General features: G+C 35.8%; 2 protein-coding genes across 3 annotated transcripts in view; one reads left to right on the top strand and one right to left on the bottom strand.

Annotated features, from left to right (window-relative positions):
- Nucleotides 1–673: 673 nt before the first annotated feature.
- On the bottom strand, nt 674–7,940 carry ddx1 (DEAD (Asp-Glu-Ala-Asp) box helicase 1). The gene is made up of 26 exons (XM_079375837.1): nt 7,891–7,940; nt 7,737–7,788; nt 7,561–7,624; nt 7,415–7,444; nt 7,164–7,260; nt 6,495–6,542; nt 6,297–6,380; nt 6,129–6,212; nt 5,960–6,036; nt 5,818–5,890; nt 5,220–5,296; nt 5,015–5,129; nt 4,785–4,923; nt 4,646–4,706; nt 3,685–3,783; nt 3,359–3,448; nt 3,097–3,285; nt 2,954–3,005; nt 2,662–2,808; nt 2,475–2,566; nt 2,296–2,368; nt 1,660–1,732; nt 1,537–1,579; nt 1,356–1,451; nt 1,158–1,278; nt 674–1,066 (listed from the first exon to the last, which is right to left on the bottom strand). The coding sequence occupies exons 1-26, from the start codon at nt 7,904–7,906 to the stop codon at nt 936–938; spliced, it is 2,223 nt and encodes a 740-aa protein (XP_079231963.1). The 5' UTR covers nt 7,907–7,940; the 3' UTR covers nt 674–935.
- Nucleotides 7,941–8,189: 249 nt separating this feature from the next.
- Nucleotides 8,190–26,672, top strand: part of nbas (NBAS subunit of NRZ tethering complex) — a 168,852-nt gene continuing 150,369 nt past the window's right edge. For both annotated transcript variants that reach the window (XM_079375563.1, XM_079375562.1), the window contains exons 1-14: nt 8,190–8,326; nt 8,661–8,712; nt 9,526–9,562; nt 9,996–10,073; nt 10,630–10,677; nt 11,096–11,139; nt 15,630–15,763; nt 16,602–16,735; nt 18,584–18,682; nt 19,115–19,253; nt 23,468–23,533; nt 23,714–23,842; nt 24,981–25,044; nt 25,439–25,632. In XM_079375563.1, coding sequence (XP_079231689.1) covers nt 8,234–8,326; nt 8,661–8,712; nt 9,526–9,562; nt 9,996–10,073; nt 10,630–10,677; nt 11,096–11,139; nt 15,630–15,763; nt 16,602–16,735; nt 18,584–18,682; nt 19,115–19,253; nt 23,468–23,533; nt 23,714–23,842; nt 24,981–25,044; nt 25,439–25,632 — 1,311 coding nt within the window. In that variant the 5' untranslated portion in view covers nt 8,190–8,233. The remainder of the gene's footprint in view (nt 8,327–8,660; nt 8,713–9,525; nt 9,563–9,995; nt 10,074–10,629; nt 10,678–11,095; nt 11,140–15,629; nt 15,764–16,601; nt 16,736–18,583; nt 18,683–19,114; nt 19,254–23,467; nt 23,534–23,713; nt 23,843–24,980; nt 25,045–25,438; nt 25,633–26,672) is intronic.

Raw genomic sequence — 26,672 nt, 5'->3', positions numbered from 1 at the left:
GCCCGCCACCTAGTGTAGTATTAGGAACTGCAGAGTAAGTGTGGCGTAATTTGATTTAAAGGGAACAATTGCAGCGTTTATTAGGCATAAACACTATATTGTATATAAACATAAATTTAATGTAAATTAAAAACAAAATTTTAATTTGTAAGTCGCTTTGGATAAAAGCGTCTGACAAATGACTAAATGTAAATATTAATTTCATATATGCTTATTTCAGTATTTAAGATTAGTTACAGTTAGGTGTTAGTTTGTTTTGGGGATTGTCATTCATTAATTAAAAATGAATTGCTTTTTGGACTGAAATGTCTGGAGCATATGCACAAGCTGCTAAACATTCAGCTCAGAAAATTGAAGTTTGGACTGCAGCCTATAGCATAACTTAAATAAGTGTGTGACTTTGGAATAGGCTATGCAATTATATTACTGCACGGAAAAAGAGAGTTAAATGCCTTTATTTTAATACACTTAGAGCTAAATAATTTATTATAATGTATTTAAAGGTCATATTTATTTTTAGCTAAATCAAAATGTGAACAATTACTCTTTGCATGCATGTAGGATAGTAGAAAAAAAAAGATCTTAAACCTCACTTGTTTTCTCAAAAACAAATGATTAACTGTGCTTACAAGGTGCAAACACAATAACTGAAGAAAACGGAAGCATTGTGCTGTTTGAATTTATTTCAGGTTAATTTGTATGACTGCATCAAGTGCTTTGTAAAAACAAAACTTTTTTTTTTTTTTTGACATTTCAATTTACAACAAAGAAAACACAGCAAATCTTTTCCAAATTTCCTTTACATGTCAAACTGAATCTAGAATTTAAATATATTTATTAAATTAAATATATTTATTATGTAAAGTTAGTGACTTGTTCTTGTCCTGTAGCGTCTTCCTTTGCCATTATTTCAGTTTGGTGCATGCAAGTGTGTTCTAGAAGGCTTTAAAAAGTTGGTTGGGTAGATAGCCGAGATGAAGGAAGGAAGTTTGTGCCTCTCTCTCCAGATTGGCCAGTTCCTGTACAGTCGGGGCCAGTATATCCACATGGCCCTTATAGAGACCACCTGGTGTGTGTGAGAGGAAATCGATACAGAGATAAGCAACAGATTCAATAAATGAAAGCACACAAACAGGCCACCTGAGAGATACACTCACCCCCTGCAGTCCTGCGCTGCCCATAAGTCACTTTGCCATCAAATTCATCCACAGGTACTTTGATGTCAGGGTCACACTGAGTAATGGTGCATTTCAGATGTTCCTCGATTTCTGACAACAACTGAAATGGAAAACTATTAAAATAAGTATAGTTCAAATCTTCTTTATGTCATGTAAATGTATTGAGTGCATTCTCACCTCCTTCTCGTTGTACCAAATAGTACAACCTCCATTCTCTTTGAGTTTGGTGTTATAGCAGCCTTTTCCTCTGTTGGGGCAAACGTGGTACCACACCTGCATGAATCCCACACAGACACACAATTAACACACGAACACATTACACTTCTACATCAACAGTTCTGCTTTACTTCCAACTTACCTTCTCTTTCTCCATAGCAACCAGTGAAATAGCCAAACCCATCCTGTGATGAGATCACAAATAGAAATTAATGATTAAAACGTAAATGCAGACTAATGATACAAGATAAATGCTGGCCGTTACTTGTCTGCTCTGCCGACTCTTCCAATGCGATGAACATAGTTCTGCTTCTCATCTGGTAGAGTCACATTTATCACTGAAAAATCAGAAAAGAATACTGCACTTTTTGGTGTTTTTGAAGTCAGTTTTTTTTTTTTCAATGCAATCATTCTGCAAAACAAATTGGCATATTCATCTATTCATGAATTGTTTATAATAATTTCATAAAATAATTAAAAAAAAATTTTTTTATAACCATTTTACTACTATAATAGATGTAATAGTATTCTTCATTGTTTGTTTTATTAAGTAAATCACTATTAGTGTAATTTGTATTATTATGATTAACAGTATATATTTTTTAATGATTAAAAATATATTTTATTAATAATAATATAATTTAATAGCATTATTTATTTTGTTTTATTATTAAATATATTATTATTGTTAAGGAATGCATGTTTCTATAGTTGTAGAATATATAGATGTAATGATTTAGTTATTATTGTGGCAAAACCCCCCCCACAAATGATAACAAAAAATCTGTATTTTGGTTGTAGGAAATGTAAAATTACAAAATTATTGGTATCAGTCACTGAAAAAAAGAATTATACACCATTGTGAAGGTAAATTCAGAAAACAGAGAAATGTGTCTCTTACCATAAGGAACACCATGAATATCGATTCCTCTAGCAGCCACATCTGTGCAAATCAGAAACTTCACTTCCTGTTTCTAAAGTAGGATAATGAAAGGATACTTTAATAGATTGACTTATCAGAAAAGTTATTAAAAAAAATAAATAAATCATCTATACAAGTTTAAATCCATTTTTATTTACCTTGAATCGCTCCAAGTTATATTTGCGCTCATTTGGTTTCCTGTCACCATGAAGACAGACACAAGAAAACTGGTGTCCTTTCTTGTCTGGACCTGTAGGAAAAGCCAAATGTTTGCATCCAGACTTGATGGCATATAATGGCTGTTAGATAATGAAGCTAAAAGCCCGAGTTGTGTGCTCGCCTCACCTCCTCCCTGTTTGATTAAGTACTGCTCCATATTGTCACAGTCGATCTTTGTCCTGCAGAAGATGATGGCCTGATCCATCTTATGCTCCTTAATGGCTCTGATCGCATACTCTCCCTTCAGTATCTTAATGGCCTCTGACCACATCTCTGATAAAGCCATATAACATGATTCACTGCAAGACCTTCATTTCAGACCAAGTCAAAGTCCTTTTAAAATGCTCACAATTGATAAGATGAACCTGGAAATATTCAGATTTTTCACCATAATCTCTTAATGGCAGGCAGCTCTTACCTGGAGTGTTGGCTCCGGGTTGTGTGTCATCCTTGGTATGAACTTCATCAGTCTGTGAAGACACAACATCAGATTTGATAACATTTCAGATTTTAAAAAGGCAGAATTAAGTGAAAACCTTTGTTAGTGTTAAATATATGTACCCTAATGTGGTTCTTCCCCAGTCTCTCCCAAAGCCTGTCAGTTTTTGGGTTGACTGGCACCACCACATGATGAACCGTTTCTGGTACAGAATCTTCTCCCTTCAGATCCACCCATGTGGGGAAATGCATGATCTTCTCCGAGAGCTTCTTCACATCAAATGAGTGCAGTGTAGCAGAGCAAACTATCACCTACAACATACAGTAATTCATGAAGAACTGCAGCTGAAAATTCTATGGAAAGTAAATCTAGAGCTTTGATCACCTGGAGCCTTTTGCCATCTGAAGTGACCTGTGGGATCTGGTTGTAGACCCTCATGATGAAGTCAGTGTAGCCAGCTGAGAGGAGTCCATCCTGAACACATTTATTCAGTCAGAAATCAGTTTTTTTTAAATGCACTTTCCCATATGTTCAGATCAATTTAACCTAAAATCTAAACAAACTTTTACAAAATGAGGTAAAAGTTCAAATTACAGTAAAATCAACAGCATGTCACAATTTATGCTGCCAACAGAACTTGTAGTTAAGCTAGAGTGTTCTTTTAATGCTAAAACTGTACAAAGTTGTATAAATTGAAGTGTTTAACATACACACTCATCCAGCACCAGGAAACGGACTTGGGAAAGATCCAGCTTTCCTGTGGATATGAGATCATCCAGTCTCCCTGGGGTCCCAACCACAATATCAACCTAAAAGGACAATGAAGTCACAAAAAAATGATAAATACAAAGATTACTAAATTCTGTATTACAGTCTAGGGCAGGGGTTTTAAATCTTTTTCAGTCCAAGACCACTTTGTAGATAGAAAAAGAGAGAGAAAGCAAGGGATACATATTTACATAAACATAGACAAGGGATACATATTTTATAAAATTGAGCATTGCCTTATTAAACCTGGTCTGTTATAATTTTTGTATAGTACCACATTGATATTTGAAATATGTTACAATGCTTTGAAAAGCTATCAAAATAATCTTTATTGTACATATCTAGATATGATTTAATATTTCATTTTATACAGTACCGTTCAAAATTTACAGTCAGTTTTCAGAGTCAGTTTCTTTAATGTTTATGAAGTCTCTTATGCGATGTTAATATATTTTAAAATGTAATTTATTCCTGTAATGTCAAAGCAGCCATTACTTCAGTCCGCAGTGTCACATGATCCTTCAGAAATCATTATCATATTCTGATTTGGTGATCAAGAAACATTATTATCAATGTTGAAAACAGTTGTGCTGCTTAATATTTTAATAGAAAATATTTTAAATATTAGAAAATGTTCAATAGAAAGTGCAAAAGAACAGTATTTATTTGAAATATAAATCTTTTGTAACATTATAAATGTCTTCAGTCACTTTTGATCGATTCTATGCATCCTTGCTGAATAAAACAATTAAGTAATACAATTATTAAATAAATCTTTCAACTCTAACTTTTGAACATTAGTGTTTAATTAATTTAGCTTTAGCATAACTTTCACAAAATAATATTTTGAGATAATAAAATCTCTCTGACTCTGACTCCCCAGTTTAAGATTTGTGCACTTACTCCACTTTCTAAAACGGAGAGCTGTTCTTTAGCAGCCACTCCTCCGATGATCAGAAGATCCCTGCAAAAACATCATGATGTTCAGTTAACGCCAACCCTCTCAATGGAAGCTACAATAATGAAACTCACTGCAGCTCACCTCAGTTTGGGGTTATCAACATATTTCTTGAACTGGTTGACATTATTGAGGGTTTGTTCAGCCAGCTCTTTAGACGGCTCAATGATGAGAGCTTTTGGGGCGTTAGAACTGGATTTGACCTGACTCACTTTAGCACTGCCTGAGGACAAATACACAGCATAGACAGAATGCAAGGAAACATTAATACAAGCCCTGCAGACAGTGAAAAATGAATGTGGTTTGAAGCTCACCTGTCTGGCTGGATTTGACCACATGAGCGTCTGAAGCCTGGTTCAGGGTCACATATCCATCTTTAGGTTGGTTTTTGAAAGGTTCATCACCGAAGTTGAATTTCAGTTCAGCATTCTGGGTTTGATTGACAAACATGCATTTTAAGAACAGCTGTTTTGAAAGAGAAATGTTACGTAGCAACAACAAGCTGTGTATGTCAGATACCTTCAGCACACAGGAAGCAAAGAAGGGCTGGTTTTTCTCCTGTGGAGGGATCTCAAAAGCCAGACCCAGATCATTACCTGTGAAAGACAAACAGGAATCAGTTATAGTGGCTTTATTTGCATTAAGAGTGCACAGTATACTGATATAAAAAATATATATATAGTGGTACACGACCATTCAGAAATTTGGGGATGGTAGGGGTTTTCTCTTATGCTCACCATTTGTTTGGTCATATATGATTTGAAACATTTGAGAAGGTGATCATTTTTTTAAATCAGAATTATTTGAAAAATTCTTTTTTAATAGATTTTAAAATATTTGAAATGGAATTTGTATTTGAAATAGAAAACTTCTGTAACACTAAATATCTTTACCGTCATATTTGATCAATTGATTTCATCCTTGCTGAATAAAATAAATTGCAAAATAAATAAGTCTTACTGACCCAGTATGGTAGCATAACATTATTTTATTAATTATTTTACATAATTTAGATGACAAATCAGCATAGCTTTGCATAGTGTGACGGCATGCTTAAATAAAATTAAAGTAATTAATTAAAACCATTACAAAGGCTTAAATTAAAAACAAGCCTTACCATTTTTAGAAAATGACAAATGGCCTTTATCCAGATCTATGTAGCATCCGATGGTGTCGTGCATGGTGAACTCCTGAAAAAGGCATAAATCATGTTAATCTACCAAAACTCAGTCAAATCAAATGCCTTCATCATGCCTTACCTCTCCATAACTATCAAATTGCTTATTGTGAGATTTCTTTCCGGTTCCCCCAAAGCCAAATCCATATTTGTCCGTTCCTAAAAGAGGGTAAAAATAGAATACCAAACATTATTATTACTGAAGTAATGACATTAACACATCAGTATAACGAGGTCATACAAAAACATACCCAAGTCCAGTGATGCCTGGGCAGTGGACCAGCCCACCCTGCATAGCCCTTGATCATGACAGGCTACTTCATAATAATACTTCCCTAGAGAAAAATAAGCAGAATAAATCTTCCTAGGAATTGTTTGGTTTTGGAAAGACACAAAACACAAGAAAGGTGGCCTCTTACCTTTTGTGACTGCTTTGGTGGAACGACAGCCATGCCACTCTTTGAACTCTCTGCTCTGACAGCACAGGCCATCTGGACCAATAGCTGAAGGAGAAAAACAAAATGTAATATAATAATTTTGTTGCAACAAGTAAGCATCAGAATGAAGAGTTCAGAATCAAACCAGGTTAGGCCTTTCACATGTGTTAAAACACTTACCAAATGCAGAACCTCTGTCATAGGGGTTCATCTGCCATTTATTGAAAACTGGAAAGGACAAGAAATCCAAAAAGAACGATAAGTCAAAACCAAAAAATGATCGTGAATTTTTGAGAGCAAATGTCAGGAATATAGTTTCTAAAATTGCTATAGCTGTCAATATACTTCAGACAAGCAGGTAAATTAGATAATTGTTTTCTGGTTTTGACTTAAAATAGTATTATAGTATTCAATATAAATTTAAGTTTCATAATTTTGTGCTCCGGTCATTTTCTATTTAATTTACTTTTATTTCAGTACTTTAACTTAATTTATTTCAATTAGATGCCAAGACAACATTTGTACATTAAGTTTTATCATAAAAACTTAAAAGTACATTATTCTTTTTCTAATATAAATTTTATTTGAGCTTTATTTCAATTAAAAATTTAATTATTTTGAAAATTTTGAAAATAATTTTTTAAGCTTTAGTTTTAATTAACAATAACATTGTACTGTGCTTTTACTGTGTTCAAAACAAGCCACCAAAAACAAGGTCTGTCTTCAGAAAAAATGGAAATGTACGATCACACTATAATAATTCTTACCCATGGAACATCGATGTAAACTAAAAGAGTGGCTATAAACATAAAAGAGTTGAATGCGGATATATAGATGAAGGTTTAATACCTGCTCCTCCTGTCTTTACAGCACTGCGTCCCTTCTTCCCCTCCTGCTGGTCTTTAAGGGTCTCATAGACTATTTGGATGACTGGAATACTGAAGGCCTATAAGACCACATTGATTTTGTGTTCACATTTCACTGCTCCTTTACATATAAAATACAGCTCTGATGTGTGTCATCACAGCTATTTTTATTAAGTACACAGTCACAGAAAAAACTAACCCAACATTTAGTAATATCAATGGCTTCACACTTACTCCAGTTTTTCCGCTCCCAGTCTCAGCAGCCTGTGAACATAAACACACAGCAGGTGATCACAGAGGTGGTGATTTCTCTCTCTTTCACACACACACACACACACACACACACACACACACACACACACACAGGATAGTGTTCTCACCATGAGAACGTCTCCTCCGCCCAGAATCAGTGGGATTGATTCGGCCTGAATGTCTGTAGGCAACCTGAAAGAGAGGATCGTCAAACCTTTTACTACTTTAATAATGCACAGATAACTAACCTATTAATACATCTATTATGAGTATATTAAGATCTGTTAGAGACTGTCTAACTCACAGCCAGTCCATTTCTTCCACCGCCTGTGCAATTTCAGGCATCACTCCCATTTCTAAAGCAAAGTGACAAGATATCAAGATCGCAAATAGTCATACTCAATATAACGAAATACATATTCTGATAGTTTTACTAAAATGTTGACAGGTAATCTCACCGCCGAACGCTGCCATAGTGTCAAACTCCTGCGAGTCTCTCCACCGGATATAACGTGTGCTGGTTTTGACAGAGTGCTGCGTAGAAAAGAAAACTGTCCGTGCGGATCGTGCTTTCTCACTTCAGTTCCGCTGGTTTTGTTTGTTTGTTAACAAAAGAGAAAAAAAACTTTATTTCACCACCTATAGCGACAAAAATATTAAAAGAACGTTTTAGTTATTGAAACCGTTTGGAAAACAACCTATAGATAATTAGCCGGAATATTTAAAAGATCAGCGGTCTCTTCGTATGTACCTCGCAGACCGCCGTAGTGTGACGTGGGCGCAGTCCAGTTCATTGAAAACATGGCAGGTGATATTATTCTAGAAGACGAAGAGGAGAATATTTTATATGATTTACTTATTAACACAGAATGGCCGCCAGAAACAGATACGCAGGTTTGTCAAAATATACGCGCTTTCTTTAACCAAACGATTATTTGCACCCGATATTAAAATGTTACGTGTATTAAGCAGATCAGTTCTGCGCAAGTTATTTTGAGCCACGTATTCAAGTTCATCATACAGGATTTATTTATTTGTAAATATGATTATGAATATCATTATTATGATTTACATGATTTTTTTCTGTATATTGTCAATTATAATCACCGGCTGTAGTTTTGAGGTGCAGGGACAAGTTCAAACTATTGATTTAACAGCCTGATGGCAGCTGATAAATACAGTCTGAGATCCTTCATAGACTCCGGGTTTGTTCGGGTTTTATTTTCAGCTGCGTGGACTGAAGGAACACAACTCTTCCCTCGTTGCAAAGGCAGTAACAGGTATGAAGATGTTTGCAAGATGCCATGTTTATTAATGCAAACAGAATATGTCACAGAAGTTTGGTTAAACGTGATTGTAATTTCTAGGCAGCTCACATGTTTCTTTCCAAATCAGCTTCGCAGAGAGCAGTGTTTCAGTATGAGTGTTTATTTGGCAGAAACTCCATCTGAATAATACAAGAGCTGATTCTAATCACATCTTATTTACTGATTTTAGCCCAAATCAAGTTGTTTATAAATCTACTTATGTTAGATTATTTGTTTTTTAAATGGGGATTAGTTTATTACACATGATAAATATTTGATCTACTTATGCACTTCATTTTTTAATAACAACAACTTTTTATTCAACTGAACTGATGCCTTGTTTTTCTTTTTTTTATGATTTGCTCATTATATTCAGTGTTATAGTGTCATTTATATACAATTATAGTTCTGAATTAGTGTTTTTTTTAACATATATTCTGTTTTAATTTGATTTTAGGGTAAGTTTTAGTAATTTTATGTGCCTTTAGCATTTTTATGTCGTTTTTTTTTTTAATGGTTTTATATAGCTTTTGCATTTTTAGAACTTTAGCACTCGTTTACTTTGATACATTTTTAGTACATTAGTATGGATTTGTTTTATTTTTTTCTGATATTTATCACTTTTATTTCAAAGACCATTTTGAATAGTTTTAGTTAAACACACACACACACAGATTATATATCCAAAATCTGTATAAACTGGTTTGCATTACCCAACAATTGCACTGTTGCCTTAACTTGGTTCACAGATTATTGAATTATAGTCAAAATATTGTGTCTTTACAGGGCCCTTCAGGTTTATTCTGCACTACCTTTGGTACAGGTGAGATATTGTCTCTGAGTTTTATATTTCCAGTGAAGTGTACAGTAGCTGTGTATTTAGAATTTGTAATAGATAGTGATTCTCCCATATTTAAATAATGACATGAAGATATGACAGTACCGTTTAAACGTTTGGGGTCGATAAGATTTTTTTTTAAATGGTTCTCATGCTCACCAAGGCTACATTTATTTGATCAAAGTATAGTAAAATTATTACAACTGTTATCATCTATTTTAATGTACTTGAAAATGTAATTTTTGATGGCAAAGCTTAATTTTCAGTTCTTAAAAATCTTTCTGACCTCAAAGTTTTGAATGACAGTGTATGACATTACTATATCAAGGAAGGAAAGTACCAAGTTATTCTCAGTGCCTGTGCAATTTCAGCAGTTGTTAGTGTTTGTGTGAGCCTCTGCATTTGTTCTGTATTTCAGCCCTTCCAGTTCAACTCTGCCATCTGGACTGGTTCGACTTGCAACCAAACAACTGAACTGGCAATTGGGGCTGGCAAGGTAATACCACCAGTATCTGACATACTGTATACAAGCTCTTCATTGAGTCAGTCTATTCCAGGCAAGTTTTGGCAGGTTCATCTGCAGTGTAAAAAGCTCTTTTGCACTTGAAGCTTCAGCATTTGCTGCATATTGATCATCCACACCTCATTGACTCTGCATTGCTAAAGTGTATAATGCGTCTCACCAAAAATCATTGTGTTGTCATAGAGTTGTTTTAGATTCATTATAACCGCAACAACACTGTTTTCTTGGATTTTCAAGATATCACTGATTTGTGTGTTTTGGTTTTTGGGAGATATTTAATGAAAAGTCTGTGGATGCAAGCCATGTAATCCCAATCAAACTCATTTTTCCTTGTTCCTGCCAGTTATCTAGTTATGCAAAACAGTGCAATGCAAGCAGAGACAGCAAGCTTTAATTAGCTATTGATTTCCAGATGGAAGACAACATTCTCGGTTTTAGAAATGTTTATTTTTGGCCCCATGTTTGCTTACACAGCCATTCTGTCTTCTTTTTCCCCATTTTGTTTTTTTATTTATTTTTTTCCTTCCAGTAATGGGAAGCTCCTGGCTGTGGTTCAGGACCAATGCGTGGAAATTAGGTAATTCTGCATATCGATTGGAAATGTTTGCCCTTTCTGTAATTGGTTAATTTTTCACACTCTTGTCTCAGGTGCTGTTCAGCTAAGCAAAGCTACTTCTGAGATTGATGATTTGGTGCAGATGATGTATTTTTAAATGTTTGTGTGTTTTCATGTACAATTCAGTTTCAGTAGGTATGATTTATTTCTCTTGGCAGCAGCTAATCCGCTCGTTCAGAAATGAAATTGTCACGCTTCAGGGTTTTAGTAATTCACAGCCTGATGTTCTGAAAACAACCTCTAAACATCAAATTGCTTAATCTAAGAAAATCTAAAGTTTCTCCACATTCTCCTATATTTGCTTACTGAGGCTGATGGGATCTAAAAACGCTCGTGTATTTATCAGCATGCTTCTAATGGGCTTCTTGTGCTCTTTCAGGTCAGCTAGAGACGATTTTGGATCCATCATAGGAAAATGCCAAGGTAAAGTAAACATTTAGCTTTTTGGTTATGCCAGGCCATTTCCCCAGATTTTTTTACAAAATTAGTTGCATTTAACAGAAAGTTCCTGTGAATTTGGACATTTCCAGCAAATATTGGATGATTTCACTTTAAAAAAAGCCAAAAATCCAAAAATTTTCACAGCATTGGAGCCTAAAACCATTATAAACCTTATTAATCTGGTTCATGAATTATTAATTAGGTGATGTATATTGTGTTTAGAAATGTAATAGCTGTAAATGAAATGCTGCAAACCATATATATATATATATATATATATATAAAACACAGTACACAGACATGTATTATGCAAACAAAAACTTTTATTTGGGATGCGATTAATCGTTTGACAGCACCAATATGTATGTATGTATGCATGTACGTATGTATATGTATGTACATACATATGTGACCCTGGACCACAAAACCAGTCTTAAGTCGCTGGGGTATATTTGTAGCAATAGCCAAAAATACATTGTATGGGTCAAAATTATCTTTTTCTTTTATGCCAAAAATCAACTTTAAAGGCAATTTTCTCAATATTTAAAAAATTTTTTTATGCACCCTCAGATTCCAGATTTTCAAATAGTTGTATGTCAGCCAAATATTGTCCTATCATAACAAACCACACATCATCTGAAAGCTGAATAAATAAGCTTAGACTATAGAAATACAAAGATGGTTCACTCCTATACTTATGAATGGGAGAAACTGCAGCGCGCAATTTGGAGGAATAGTCCCACCTTCTAAATGAAAGAGCCAAATTTCCCATAGAAACCCGACTAGACCAGCCAATGCACATGCGCAGTATAAGCACGTTATGACTCCGCATGCGCATTGCCTGGTCTAGCCTGAAAAATAAGCTTTTTAAACGCTATTTGAGCATAAGAAGCAACATTCATTGGGCCATTAATTTCAGATTTTTGTTGCTGATTTGACATATGTAATTTAATTGTGAGTTCAGCAAGCAGATTTCAGGATTCCCCTATTCATTAAGATTACGAAGGTGTTGCAAAAATTGCCGCCGAGTGAAGAGACTTTACTCGAAAGGGAGTTTGTTTTAAAATGATTTATTTAATTTTTTATGATTTAATTAATTGTCAGCTTTTCATTAAACTCACAACCCCCCCTGTAGTTCCTTAACGAACCCTAGTTTGGGAAACCTTGATGTAATATTATGTTTAATGCACTTTATGTTGAAAATTACAATGAAAGGAGCGTTTTCGTACTCTTTGCATTTTTTACATAATTATGGTACAAGATAATGCTATTTAAATGAATGTGATAAACCAGTTAAATCAAAAGTAATCTAAAAGTAATCTGATTACATTACCTAAAATGTGTAATGTAACAGATTATGTTACTGACTACAATTTTTGTCCTGTAATCTGGAATCAGTAACGGATTACAATTTGTAAACAATCTACCCATGTATGTATGTATGTATGTATGTATTCTCCCTTTCTTTGATTGCTGTTTCAAAGATTGATATGTGGCACTTTGTGTTTTCAGTCTTTGGTTAAATAGGCTGTTTTACTTGTTATTCTCCTCCCTGCTCTATATTTTTAGAGCTTTACATTTGCGTTGAATATTTTATGAGCAATGTCTGCAGGCCTAGTCTCTGAATGATATGCAAGTCTGCTTTCAGTTCAGTTTCATTCGTACTGTCTTAGTTCATTTCAGTTCATTTCATGGAGATTTGCATTCAGCCAATATCATCTATAAAGGCGAATATCCAGTGGTGTGAAGTATATGTAATGGATGTGTTTGATTAATTTCGCATAGTCTTTTTTTGCTCTATATTCACGCTTCTTTCCCTCGTTTTTTTCCTCTTTCATCTTGAGGAGCAGAATATGATGTTTTAGATGTACCAGATAAATGTGTGTTCTGTGCTTTAACCCTGATGGGAATGCTTTTCTCATCTCTGCACATTGAGTCAGCTCATGTACATTCTCAGTCATTCATTTAAAAGTCATCTGTGCGTAAATGAATCTCTTTTAGTGAATGAAGTGTGAGTTGAGAGCATCAGACGAGAAAGGAAAAATAATAAGCAGTGATATGTATCTATAGGAAATTAAAATGATTTATGCTGTCAGTTATGTCTATGAACCATCGTCTGTTACTTGCAGTTGCAGATAGGCAGGACATTAGGGTGAATGGTACTTCGATTCTAAATATTAAGATTATTTATTTAAAAATACTGCTAACTAGTATATGGCTGATATTAAAACTTGATACTAAATGAATAAATTATATAATTATAATAATAATAATTAGATATTTTAGTCATTTAGCAAATGCTTTTATCCAAAGCGAATTACAAATGATCACAATAGAAGCAATCAAAACCAACAAAAGAGCAATAATATGCTATGACAGGTCTGTAATTAACAAAACATAAAGTCAAAAAAATTGTTACAGGTGAATTTAGGGATCATAATATTATAATATTATAATTATAATATTATAATTTTTTGGTCCAGGAATAGAAAAATGAACAAGTAGATGACATGACACATCCTATCATATGGTGTCACCACCAAATATTAATAAATAATAAGTGAATGCAAGCCAGCACAAACCAGTACAGATTAGCAGCATTCAGCCCAAACTGAAATCATGAGTTGGTTACAATGAATAGCTGCTCTGTTTTGCGTCCAAATGCAATTTGCGAGTCCCTCAGGTTTGTTTCTTGTTGCGAGAGCTCAAAGTGACTCAGCGGTCTTTACGCTTTCTGTCTCAGGGAGACATTTTTATAGCGAGTACGCTCTCAACCGGGTGGCTTTGCTGACCTGGCATATTTCCTTTCTCAAAAAAAAAAGCACTTTTTTTTTATTTAAATGAGATTTACGGTGTGCGAATCTGCCCAGATAGCATACAGTACGTGCATCCCACAAATTCAGGCATATTGGCCCCGGCGTTCATCTTAGATTAATTAGCTTTTAACAGCTGAGAGGTGATTTATGGACCCTGCTTAAGCGTTTCCCCTACCGATATTTATCTTGCTAAGTGCCATCGTTCATTGTGAATTATTGAATCTCTCTCTCCAGATATTTCTGTGCATTTCTACCTGAATAGAAATCGCCAGCTTGTGTTTCCAACACCTCAGGAGTCGGATTGATGATAAGGTTGCTATGGCAACCGCTTGCTTTGATGTGCTCTGTGCCGTGGTGTGCGTCTGATCTCAGCGGTGTGGCTCAGACCAAAGCCAAAATGTTTTTAATCAAAGGTCTGCTTTATTAACCCCCTCTTGTCTGATGAACGCTAGTTAGATGGTCTCGGTCTGTAGTCTGCAGGAGGCTGTGGGAATGAAACGGTTGCTAGGCCCTGAAGCTGTTGTATCATGCGGCTGGTGTTTAAGTGTTACTTTAGTGTTTAAGTAAACAGATTTTATCACGCTGGGCTTTTGAACTTTAATTGAAAAGCCTTGGGCTCATCCCGCACTGAATCGGGTGCTGTTTGACTGCTGTGCAACGGTTTGAAGGCCGATCGCTCGGTGTTTTCCTCACTGTTGACCGTGGAGGTTGTTAAAACAAAATTCAGCTTGGCTGATGCTGAATTGACTGATTTTTAAAACCGTGCCATAATTTTATTGATTTTTTTCATCCACCTGAAATATAAGAGCACGTGTTTGGCAGACAGGAGGAGGAGAGAGCGATGGATTGGGCTCAGGGATGTGAGAAAGTGAAATTATGTTTCAATCAATTCATAAAAAAAAAACTATTTTTTTATTGTGGAAAGGCACCTTCTGTGATTGGGAGCATAAATTATTGTCAGTAGAATTAATCTATTTTGTCATTCTTTTTTTTCCCCCTCAGATCTCTTTATTCAAAAATACATATAATAATATAATACTTTTACATATGTCATTCATACTTTTGCATATGGGGACTTGAATACAACTGTTTTTAATTTCTGTGTTTAAAATGACCATTATGAAAATATTTTAACAAATTATATTAAGCTTTTTTTAGACTACCATTCAAAAGTTTGGGGTCAGTAAGGTGTATATATTTTATTTTAGTATTTTTTTTTTTAATATGTTCTTCTGAACTTACTATTAATATATGAATCCATAAAAAGGTGTCACGCTTTTTACAAAAATATAAAGCAACTGTTTTCAACATTTGATAATAATCCGACATGTTTCATGAACACCAAATCAGCATTAAAATGATTTCTGAAGGATCATGTGACACTGAAGACTAATAATGTCTAGTAATGGCTGCTGATTGCCATCACAGGAATAAATTACATTTTAAATTATATACAAATAGAAAATTATTTTTAAATTGTAATAATATAATACTTCTCAATATTACTGTTTTTTCCTGTTTTGTTTTTAATCAAATAAATGCAGCTTTGGTGAGCATAAGACTTGACTTCTTCATTAAAAAATCTTACTGACCCCTCCAAATCACATCTAAATACATTTTGTACTACAGATCGTTATGTTCTGCTTCCTTCTGCAGTACCCAAGGATCCAAACCCTCACTGGCGCAGGGTGGCGTGGAGTCATGACTGTGCTCTGTTGGCATACGCTGACAGCACAGGTACGGTCCGAGTCTTTGACCTGATGGGCAGCGAACTCTTCATTATACCGCCGGTATGTCACTCAAACCGTCCTTCTGTATTTCTCACCTCCTGTCATTTTCTCTCTGTCTGTCTTTTCCTCATTTATTCTCTCTCTTTCTCTCTCACACTCAGTCGGTTGATATTGGTTCCAGTTTCCTTGTACAGTAACTTTTTGTGCACAGTAAGAACACTCTCTTCTGTTTCAGTATAAGTGATAGCTGTAATGATTGGCTCCTAATGACTGAATTTCAGGCTTATGTGCGTTGCCCTCTGGCTTTTTGCGCCGCTTGGCTCTTCTCTCATTCTCTCGCTCTTTCTTTAGACCGGGTAGGCCTGACCCTCTCGAGAGGGGCCTTTCCCCACTCTGTTGCCCAAGCAAGGAACATTTTCTGGTTCCCTTCAGCTCTAAGCCCCCGATGACTTTGAAGGACATTTTCTGTGGAGTTGGATCAGAAAGGCAGCTCTCCTGCCCCTTTTACCATTTTCAAATTTCCCCTCATGCCCCCCTCTGCGTTTCTTTTGATTGCACTGCTAGTGAGGTCTCAGTCGGTTTATCGCTGGCCTTTCTCTCGCTCTCGCTCTCTCTCTCTCTCTCTCTCTCTCTCTCTCTCTCTCTCTCTCTCTCTCTCTCACTGGCTCTCATCCTCCCCCGCATTACTCTACACTCTTCCATCTCTCTGTCAGAAACTATTAGTTTAGTCTCACAAGATGCCCTCTCTCTATACCAGAGTCTGAGAGTGTAATGACCTGTATGACTCCATATATTTTTGTCACTTTCAAACTCTGCTTCCATCTCTACCTCATCTTTTTGATGTCTTTCTTTTTGATGTCTTTCTTTTTGATGTCTTTCTTTTTGTATGTCTTTCTAGGCTATGAGCTTCCCGGGAGATTTTAGCTATGCAGCAGCCGGTCTGATGTTCTTGGAATACACCGCCAGTGCCCAGTGGTCAGCGGAGCTGCTAGTGATCACCTACAGTGGTCAGCTCAAGAGTTACCTGGTCAGGTACATGTAGGGCAAGGGTGTCATTTTATACTGAGACAAAACTATTCATTGGTTTTTAAAAAAATATATGTTTGTGGACTGAAATAAAATGATGCAAACAAAATATAACAAAAATAAAATACTATAAATTTATAACATAGTAAATTAAACAAATTCTATAATTATACATACACATATAAGTATATAAGTATGGAAAATATGAGAAAAAGGAAAATATGAAAATCCAAATGCTGATGGAGAGTAATCAATCCAAAACAGTATTAATGTTTATGGAGTAACCTGTTCATGCAAAGACAGATATTTTCTAACACGGAATATGATACATGAAATAGCCAAGAGAGTCAGAGAAGTGGGTTAAATGTTTATGGGTATTTGCTGAGAAAGCACAAGCCTAATCTTTAAATAAGATTCTCAAGGTCTCAAATGGCAAGAGTTTGCCAACATGGCAAGCTAGAATTTTAATGGATGGGCTTATGCTATTTTTTAGCCCAGTATTTAAATCATAAAGTTGCAATGGGGGCCAGACTTTGTGCCAATCATCAAGAGTTTAGGAAGACATGGCAGGATAAGAAAGCATTAATCCTTCTCACTGTCTTTAAGGAGTGTTATGGGATGTTAGATAGTAGAGTATTTGTGGTAATACATGGATCAAATGTTGAAAGATATTGGAACAAGACCTCCAGAGAAGATTCTGATGATTCAGATACTTGCCGATCCTCTCTAACCTAATTCCCTCTGACTCTTGCAGGGCCAGATATTCTGCAACTAAACCCCAAAAGCCCTGCATCTTTTGTTTATCTCTGTACTGAGGGAGAAGCTTAGCTTTGAGTATTAATGAAATTGCCTGCAGTTTCCAATTTGTAATTCTTTGTTTAATCAGTCAGCTCAAGTTTTCAGAGTTTCCATCGTCTGTTTGCGAGAGTAATGGCGGATGAAAAAAATCTGCTTCATTCTCCTCAAAAACTTTGCTGTAGGCTTTGAAGCTCTGAAGCAAGCTTTTCTTGTTCACTCCCTCATGTTGTTGAATGGACGTGTTTGCAGTTGCATTACTCTGAGGAAGTTTTCAAAGTCATTTAGAAATGTTGGACTAACATTGGACAAAATGGTTCTTTCAAAAGCATTTCTGACACAAAGCTCTTTAGGAAGCTGTGTTCTCGCTCAGTCCTTAAGAAATTATGAAACTCAACAGATTACTTCAGATTGTATTTGCCTACTGAAATCATTCAAACATACAAACTTCAGTTGCCATTCTAATCAAGACAGCTAAGCAATGCACATATCTTACTGTAATTGTTTGCGCTAAATTAACTGTGTAAATTTTCAACACTGTACCCTAACTACTGCTTTTTTGATAATATACATATATAATGTCAAACTTAACATTGGTTTTCACTTATGCAACATTTATTTAGCCTACTGAGAGCGATGAGGTAATGTTTTGCACCATATGCTGTTGTTTTCCATTAAAGTGTGTAATGGAGTTACATTATATAACTGCTAAATTTTATATTTATTTCATTATTTGGACCCGTAAAAATGTTGGCAGAGCAAGCCATTATTTTATTTTTGTTTTTGAAGGGCTAACAATAAATGGAAAAATAAATGTTTATTCCTGGCAACATTTTACACGAGTTCCTTTTTTTAATATTTAATTAAGAAAAAAAAAAATTATTTAATTGGGACCAGTTAAAATGTTGGCTGGCCAATCAAAAACCCTTCTATTTAAGCCTTGCATTTAATTGATTATTCTCTTGAACAGTGTCTTGAACCACAGGTTTTATTCATCTGGCCTAGTAATGACTATTATAATGTTGATGCATTGATTTCCTGTTCCTGTTTTGCTCTCAGTGTTGGAACCAATCAGGGTTTTCAAGAGAATCACACCTTCAGTTTCTCCGCCCACTATTCCAATGGCATTAACACAGCAATATATCATACTGGCCACAGGTGAGACCCCCATCTAGAAGCTGTTTTTGTTTTGTATGTGTGTGTGTGTGACTGTCAGAGGGATGTTTTTGAAGTGAACACAAAATCATCCGGCAATCTTTGGATCACACTTTTGTGATTTGTGTTATTCCCACTATACATGTTTGAACTGAAATCCTCTCTGGCTTGTGTTTTAGGTAGATTTTTTTTTAAAGAAGAAAATATTTAGGATTTTAGCTGCCACATGGGGGCAGTCTTTATATATAGTGTGTAGAGGTCTGTGTATGTGTACATTTTGTTTGTATGTGCTGTTCACATGTGTAGATCAGATCAGATCCCTTTCCTGTTTCATCAGCCCCTCAAGGACTACTTCGTCCTCATAAGCGGGCTGAGGTGCTCTGTGTGTGTGTTTTCCTCTGACTCATGCTGCTGAGGTGTTTGTGTGTTCCTCAGGTTGCTGCTGGTGGGAGGGTGTGAGTCTGGAGACAGTGATGTGTCCAGGGCGAGCCGCTGCGGGATCACAGCGTGGAGGGTGTTGTCAGGGTCACCTCACTATAAACAGGTCACCAGTTATGAGGATGACATCAGTGCGGTGAGTCTGACTTTAGACATGTAAGGGAATATTAATGTACTGATGATACAGCATCCTTGACATGCACCCTTTCACCAAAAAAAAAGATGCTGTGAGGGTGTTTCTACCACGGCTGTGGGAGTGACAATAAATTTGACATTGTTCTCTCCTCTGATTTTTGTTTGTAAGGGAAACAGGTCAGTTTAGCTCAAAGGGATTTTCAAGTTCAAACCGACCAAAGTGCTGTACAATAATTACAATATAGACACAAGAAAGAGACACAATCAATAATCACTTAGAGACAATAAAAACAGGATAAAATTACATGTTAAAAGCCAAGACAAACAAAGGAGTTTTAAGAGCAGATTTAAACTCTGATAAAGTGGAAGCCATATTAATTCGGGTCCGGAGATTATTCCACAGAGTGGGGCCAGCCGCTTCAAAGGCTCTATTGCCCCTTTTTTTCAAGCGAGTTCTGGGAATCTGAAGGAGGAATTTGTTTCCCGATCTAAGTCCTCTCTTAGGAGTGTACAGGTGGAGTAAGTCCGTCAGATAAGATGGTGCAAAATTATTTAAAGCTTTATAGAGGAGTAATAAGGTTTTATATTCAATGCTATACAGAACAGGCAGCCAATGTAGAGGTCTCAGAAGGGGTGTAATCACGGAGTCGGCCAGCGATTCATTGAGTGAGCCGTGTAACATCAACTCTGCAATGGATATTAAAATCCAAAATATAGAGAAAACACAATTGATTAGCACAGTAGCAAGATTAATTAACACAAAACACAAGATATTTATTTTCAACATAAATAAGGCTTTATTGGATAAATCTAAGACATATAAACTAATAACACATGAACACATGCATTCACACATTCTCACAATTTGCAGAAAGAGAGAAAGTGAGGAAAGAATGAGTATAAGAGAATGAAAATGTGAAATCCCAAGTTTATTGCAATATGTGCAATTGCCTAGACCTAAACAACCATCAATCAGTTCATTAACCCTCACATTGAGTTTCTCAATAAAGCTATTAACGAAATATTAAATGCATCAGCTCAGCTAGAATCTGGAGAGAGGTTAAACAAGCTCAATCCAAAGAGTTTGTGATCGTGATTACTATCATGGATTTAATCTTGGTTACTTGCCCCAAATTTGACAATCTCCTTCCTGATTTGGGATTATCAATGCGTTCTTTTGTGTTAATGCTGCAAGCTGTTCTGTGAAAGAGTTGGTTGGTTAGGCTTGCTTCAGACTGGCTGGTGCTAGGATCTGATTTATGAACATCCTGTTGTCTTGGGCCTCTTTGTGGAATTCGGCTTTGTTTCAACGGTGTTCTGATTGAATCTTAAATTGTCTGATTCGCTCTGATACCCTACAGTTATCGGTCTCTTTTTGAGACTTGAAAACACTATTTTGAAGTTTTCCTTTTGCTGTTTGAGCAAATTAGAATGCAAAAATATATTTAATGTAATCTCATGTTTACCGTTATACATTTACCCAAGTACTACTAGGGTTGAGATTCGAAAATCAATTCCAATGCCAGAATTGGATACTTAAGGTCAGGAATCAGATAAATTTAAATTCTGCCTATTAATTCCTGTGTGCACATCTTTCCTTTTTTTTTTAGGTGGTGATAAGGGGCTATTAAAAATTTATTTGTGACCCTGGACCACAAAACCAGTCATAAGTAGCACTGGCATTTTGTAGCAACAGTAAACAATATTGTTTGGGTCAAAATTATAGATTTTTCTTTTATGCCAAAAATCATTAGGATATTAAGTAAAGATCTTGTTCCATGAAGATATTTTGTAAATTTCCTACCGTAAATATATAAAAACTTAATAGTAATATACTTGCTAAGAACTTCATTTGCACAACTTTAAAGGCAATTTTCTCAATTTTTCTTTTTGAGCTCTCAGATTCCAGATTTTCAAATAGTTGTATCTCAGCCAAATATTGTCCTATACTAACAAGCCATACATTAATGGAAAGCTTATTTATTCAGATTTCAAATGATGTATATATCACAATTTTAAAAAAATGTACCCTTATGACTGGTTTTCTGGTCCAGGGTCACATTTGTCTTTGAATCATTCGTTCAATTGATTCATTCAAAAACACTGATTCATCCAGTAATGAAATAAGTAAATCTTAAGTGTGTCATTTACTCATTCCATTCTAAAGTCCATGAGATTTTGTTTAGTTGTCTAATATTTTTTCTTCAGAATTGTGTGAGAACTACTACCTCCATTTATATATAAAAAAAAGAATTGTACGGCTCTATTTTGCACTACATAAGTTTTGGAAGTTTGATCATTTTGCAAAACTATTAGCACTTTTCTCCTTGACAAATCCCCAACTCCAAGCATGTTCAGCGCTTGCTTTTTGTATTGGATTTTATGAGAAGGGTACGAAAACTCTAGTAGTTCATGCATTTGTATGGGCTGCTCTACCCCTTAAGAAACAGAGATATTTCAAGGAGTAAAGTCACTTCTGCACTGACTGCTGCTCAGAATACACAATCATACATAACTCACATCACTGTATTTCACAAACCTGAAAGCACAGGCTCATTTCTGGTTTTCTGAGGTTGTAAAGGTTTTATGTAGTGAGCCCTGGAAGCTGCATTGTAGGCTTAATAAGAGCTTTAGTACTGAAGCTTCTAGCTGTTTATTCTCTCCTACAGATCCAATGGTGTGACTTCTGATTGAACGGGTGGACCCTGTTTTGAAATTCTTATTTATTTAATGCTCAATTATTTTAGTTCTTGGCTTGATCGAGTCTTACTGAACGTGTAAGAGATCAGTTTGAAAACCATCATTATCTCTTACACACCTTAAACATGTCGCTGAGAGGCCTGTGAAAGACTAAAAAGCATCCTCCGAAGAGCATCACTTTTTGATTTTTAAAGGGATAGTTCACCCAAAAATCCAAATTCTGTCGTCATTTACTCATCCTCATGTCATTCCAAACATTTGTTTAATCTTTGAATCACAAATTGTTATTTTTAATGAAGAATGAAAGGTTTCTGTCCTTCTATTGAAAATCCAGGTAACCAAAACTTTGAAGACCCAAAGAAACCCATAAATAAATTAATTCATACGAATCAAGGGGTTTACTCTAAATTGTCCCCCTACTTGTGTGTAGACAGACTTGTGCATGCATTAACTGGTTCTCACAAAGAATTTACCCATAGATGCTGGAATGGCATTAAGAAGAAAATCAAACAAACAAAATCACGTGGTTTAAACCTGTTCTTAGAGCGGTGCAAATAATCGAATGCAATGATCATTGGATTTAATTAGCAAACCATCATCACCGACAAGCTATGCAATATCACGTTCATAATTGCAGATGAATCGACAAACCATAATGTATACATGTAAAAATGTTTCTTTTTGGTTTCTAAGTGGTTTCTAACATTTTAGTTATTGGTTACCAGCTAGCATGTTCCAGAAACCAGCTTGATAACTTTAAGCTAGTATGACCAGCTGGTAGCTGCTTTGTTAAAGTTAAAGGTGCACTAAGTGATTGAACCCCCCCCCCCCCCCCCCCCCCCCCCAAAAAAACCCGCTTTTGACCACAGCGTCTGATAGAGTCCCAAAATACACTTGTAGCCAATCAGCAGTAAGGGTGTGTGTCTTGCAATGATAGAAAGAAGAGAGCGCTCAATTTGAGTGCACAGGACAGATATTAGCAGATCAACTGTAGATCGAGAGATATGGCAGATAAAGAAAAGAGGAAAATATCAGGGAAATAAAGCATTAAAAAGAAGGGTTATGATCAGGCAAGAGGCAGGACCCGTGTAACTATCGGAGCCGCTTTCCAGCAGAGGAGAGAACTCAAGAAGGGCTCGAATCAGATGCCGAGGTTATGTTGTTTCTTCTTGATAACGTTGACTTTGCTTTATTTCACACAACTTATCCATGTTGACTTTTGTTTGAATATGCTTGTGTGTTATCTTCAGTTGTTTCCGCTATCGTTGTTGCCATGGTTGTGTACGTACATGTGGGGCAGAGATTTCAAAATCTCTGTGAGTGTTTGTTTTGGCGCTTTCAAATATCAACATTGTTTGGCAAAAGTCGCTTAGTGCACCTTTAAGTACCAGCTAGCAGTTTAACCTGTATTTTTAAACAGGAATGCGTGAGAGTATAACAAATTTTAGTATGGAAATGCATCCATGATACTCATGAAGAAAGTTATGAATCATCATTTCCTTTTTTCTTTTGTAGTCCCAGAGGCGAGGATTCTTCCGGATGCCCAGCTTTCGACTTTTCTCCAGGCATAACAGTGAACAGGTGACTCACCTCAGTGAAGGTTTTGTGTCGCTTACTCAATTTTTTTTTTTTTGCATGCCATTTTCTTGCCTGTCTCTCTGGGCCAGTATGACAGCATATAAAAGCCAAAGCTCAATTTCATTCTGCTAAGAACTCTGAATAAATAGTGTAATGCCTAATTGAACGTGTATGTTTACTCAGGATGGCGTGTTCCGAATGAGTCTGTCTCCTGATGGCACAGTGCTGGCTGTGATCCACTTCTCTGGCAGTCTCAGTCTCTGGGATATTCCATCATTCAAACTGAGAGGCAGCTGGAAACAAGAGGAACAAGTAATAAAACCACTCTGTGTGTGTGTGTGCTCGATTTCAGAGACTTAAAGCTGAAGTGTATGCATTTCTGCGCCAGTGTTCCAATCAATGTAACTGAAAAAAATCATGACTGGTTTTTAAACACGTTTCTTGAATGCACTGCTTGCCTGTCATTGGTCAGGAAATCAGATAGTCATGCCCACAAACCACACCATTGGTTGAGCTTATGTTGCCGGGCAGGGCTGTTTGGGATTCTCAAACAAACAAAGCAATGTTCTGAAAGCACTACAGTGTTTATAGTTTTCAGGGCAATCAGTATATAATGGCTAACCTAGTTGACTCTGCATATTAAAGTTACCATGAAATCAAAATGAATATTTTTTTTAATATTTCCAAATTAATATTTATCTCTTCTCTGATGACGTGAACTGTCATGACATGTGGCCTCTCACTCACATAATTATTGCAGCAATTAGTAAATAACAATAATTCAACAATCCAATCAGTGACCAATGGACAAAATTTAAGTTCTGCTCTACAGTTTTTCATGTTCGAGAATCTCTATATCTAGAATTTATCCCTAGTGGTCTGCATGTAGCTGTACACAAAAACAACAAAGTCATGATTATTTACAAGTGTCCAACAAGAAGAATTACGGAGATAAAAATAAAAAGTATTCAATTTGTCATGTGATTGCAAGATGGCTGACCCTCTCCATATAGAATAAATTAGCTTTTGATTACTGATATGACTGGGGTCTTCATACCATGCGAGTGTATATCATTTTAAAAATATTTTTCTTTCTATTTTTCAACATTTCATTGTGTAAAAACTTTAACAATCAAAAAGCTTGGTAGAAGAAAAGATTTCAAACTGGAAAAAATGATACGCTTCAGCTTTAATATCACTTTCTACAGCACAGCTAGAAATGAACAAAACTTTCAACAATATGTCATAAGATGATTTGTTTGTTCTTGCGTATACGTGCTTGTGTGTCTTCTTTGTAGCACTTGAAGTTCAAACTTCCGATGTCATGCTGTTGTGTTCCACTGATTTGCCCACCACTTTCTGTTCAGCATGTGTTCTGTCACTTCAGAAAAAAAAAACACCCCTAGCTATCCTTTTTGACACTCTCCTACTTGTTCTCTGTTTCGTTTAGCCGGGATTTGACGAGATCAACCCTGAATGGAAAACTTCGCTGGAGAAGAGAAAGAAGATAAAAGGTAGCCAGACCCTCAACTTTAGATGTGTATCTACTCCTACACTTACCTAGTGCTATTAATTATGTAGTGAGTCCAGACAGAGGTGGTGGGAGAGAGAAGAATGCTTTAATAAAGCCCTGCATCTTGTGTCTTTGCGGAGAGGCGTTAAATTCAGGCATTGACATTTTGATTGTGGGTTTCGATCACACGTTTTCATAAAGCTTGTCGGTCTGCTTGTCCTCGGTTTGTGCTTTCTTCTCTGTTTCCTCTTTGAAAAGGATGCTTCTAAATCATCTATCATGTTTAGCTGTGGAATGGTGACTTTTAAATGAATGAATGTCTGTGAAATGTTTTATTTATGATATTTAGATTTTTTTTTCTGTCTTGTCTTCCTCAACACCTGTCTCTTTCTCAGATAAGGAGCAGTACCAGTCTCTGCTAGATGTGAGCTGGTGGAGTGAGACTGCTTTGATTTTAGCCCGCAGTTCTGGGGCCCTCACTGTCTCCTCTGTGCGCACATTAAAAAACTTACTTGGCAAGTCCTGTGAATGGTTTGAAACTTCGCCGCGAGTCACCTCAGCCTATGATGGGGGCTTCCTCAGTTTGGAGGTGTGTCTTTTGTACTGTATATGTATCAAGTTTTCATGAGTGAATATTTAATATTATTGATATAATTGTCATGATTTTGGTGACAGTAGAAACATTTAAGAAACATAATAAATCTTGCTTTTTAATTGGCCATTAAGTTTCACAAAAACTTCATTTTGTGATCCTTCCTGGTCTTGCTAGTTTAAAGTTTAAAGCTAGTTTTAGTGTCTCTGTAGAGTAATGAATTTAAATGATTTCCAAAAAATGATTACTTAAAAATCAGACAATGTGATTTCCTGGATTCTTTCCCCCCATTCTGTCTCTCATAGTTGAAGTGTACCTATGATGAAAATTACAGGCCTCTCTCATCTTTTTAAGTGGGAGAACTTGCACAATTGGTGGCTGACTAAATATATATATATATATGTGTGTATATGTACACACACATACAGTGCCGTACAGACAAAATTGCTCTGTTGGCTGTGGAGTCAAGACATTTACAAATATGATTAAAAGATGAATATGAGACAAAACTACAGAATGTCACATTTTATTATTGGGTGATTTAACACATAGATGTTTTCCCAGCTAAGAAGTTCAGCACTTTTAGGCCCGGTTTCACAGACAGGGCTTAGACTAAGTCAGAATTAGGTCATAGTTCAATTAGGACTTTTAAGTAATTTTTATAAACGTCCTTAGAAAAAAACATTACTGGTGTGCTATTTGAGACAAAACAAAGGCACTGATATATTTTAAGATCAGTCAGTGCAAGTTTCTTTCGGTTGAAACAGCTCAGACTTACATTTTAGTCTAGGACTAGGCTTAAGCCTTGTCTGTGAAACCGGGGATTAGAGTTTCATCCCCCTGATGTGGTCATAAGTATTGGAACAGTTGCCTCACAGGTCTTTCTAAGTGATCAGCTGTGTCTTGTTGCATTAATTCTTCAGATATTAAAAGCAGGGAATGTGTCGTATCAGTTATATTCATTACTTCTGTATTCTGAATCCTGCAATCGATGATGACACACACAAACCAGGATGAAGATGAGGCAGCTGACTTTG

This window comes from Barbus barbus (assembly GCF_936440315.1).
Source record: "Barbus barbus genome assembly, chromosome: 24".
Classification (NCBI taxonomy): Eukaryota; Metazoa; Chordata; class Actinopteri; order Cypriniformes; family Cyprinidae; genus Barbus; species Barbus barbus.
The sequence above is the reverse complement of the archived record's forward strand: the minus strand, read 5'-3'. Positions and strand labels throughout refer to the sequence as shown.

Excerpts from the sequence above, each read along its gene's own strand:
- ddx1 (XM_079375837.1), bottom strand. Across the intron at positions 7,261-7,414 it reads CTGGGAGCGGAAAAACTGGA|GCCTTCAGTATTCCAGTCAT; the intron begins GTAAGTGTGAAG and ends GTGGTCTTATAG. Across the intron at positions 5,130-5,219 it reads TTGCTTCCTGTGTGCTGAAG|AATGCTGAACTGAAATTCAA; the intron begins GTATCTGACATA and ends AATCAAACCCAG.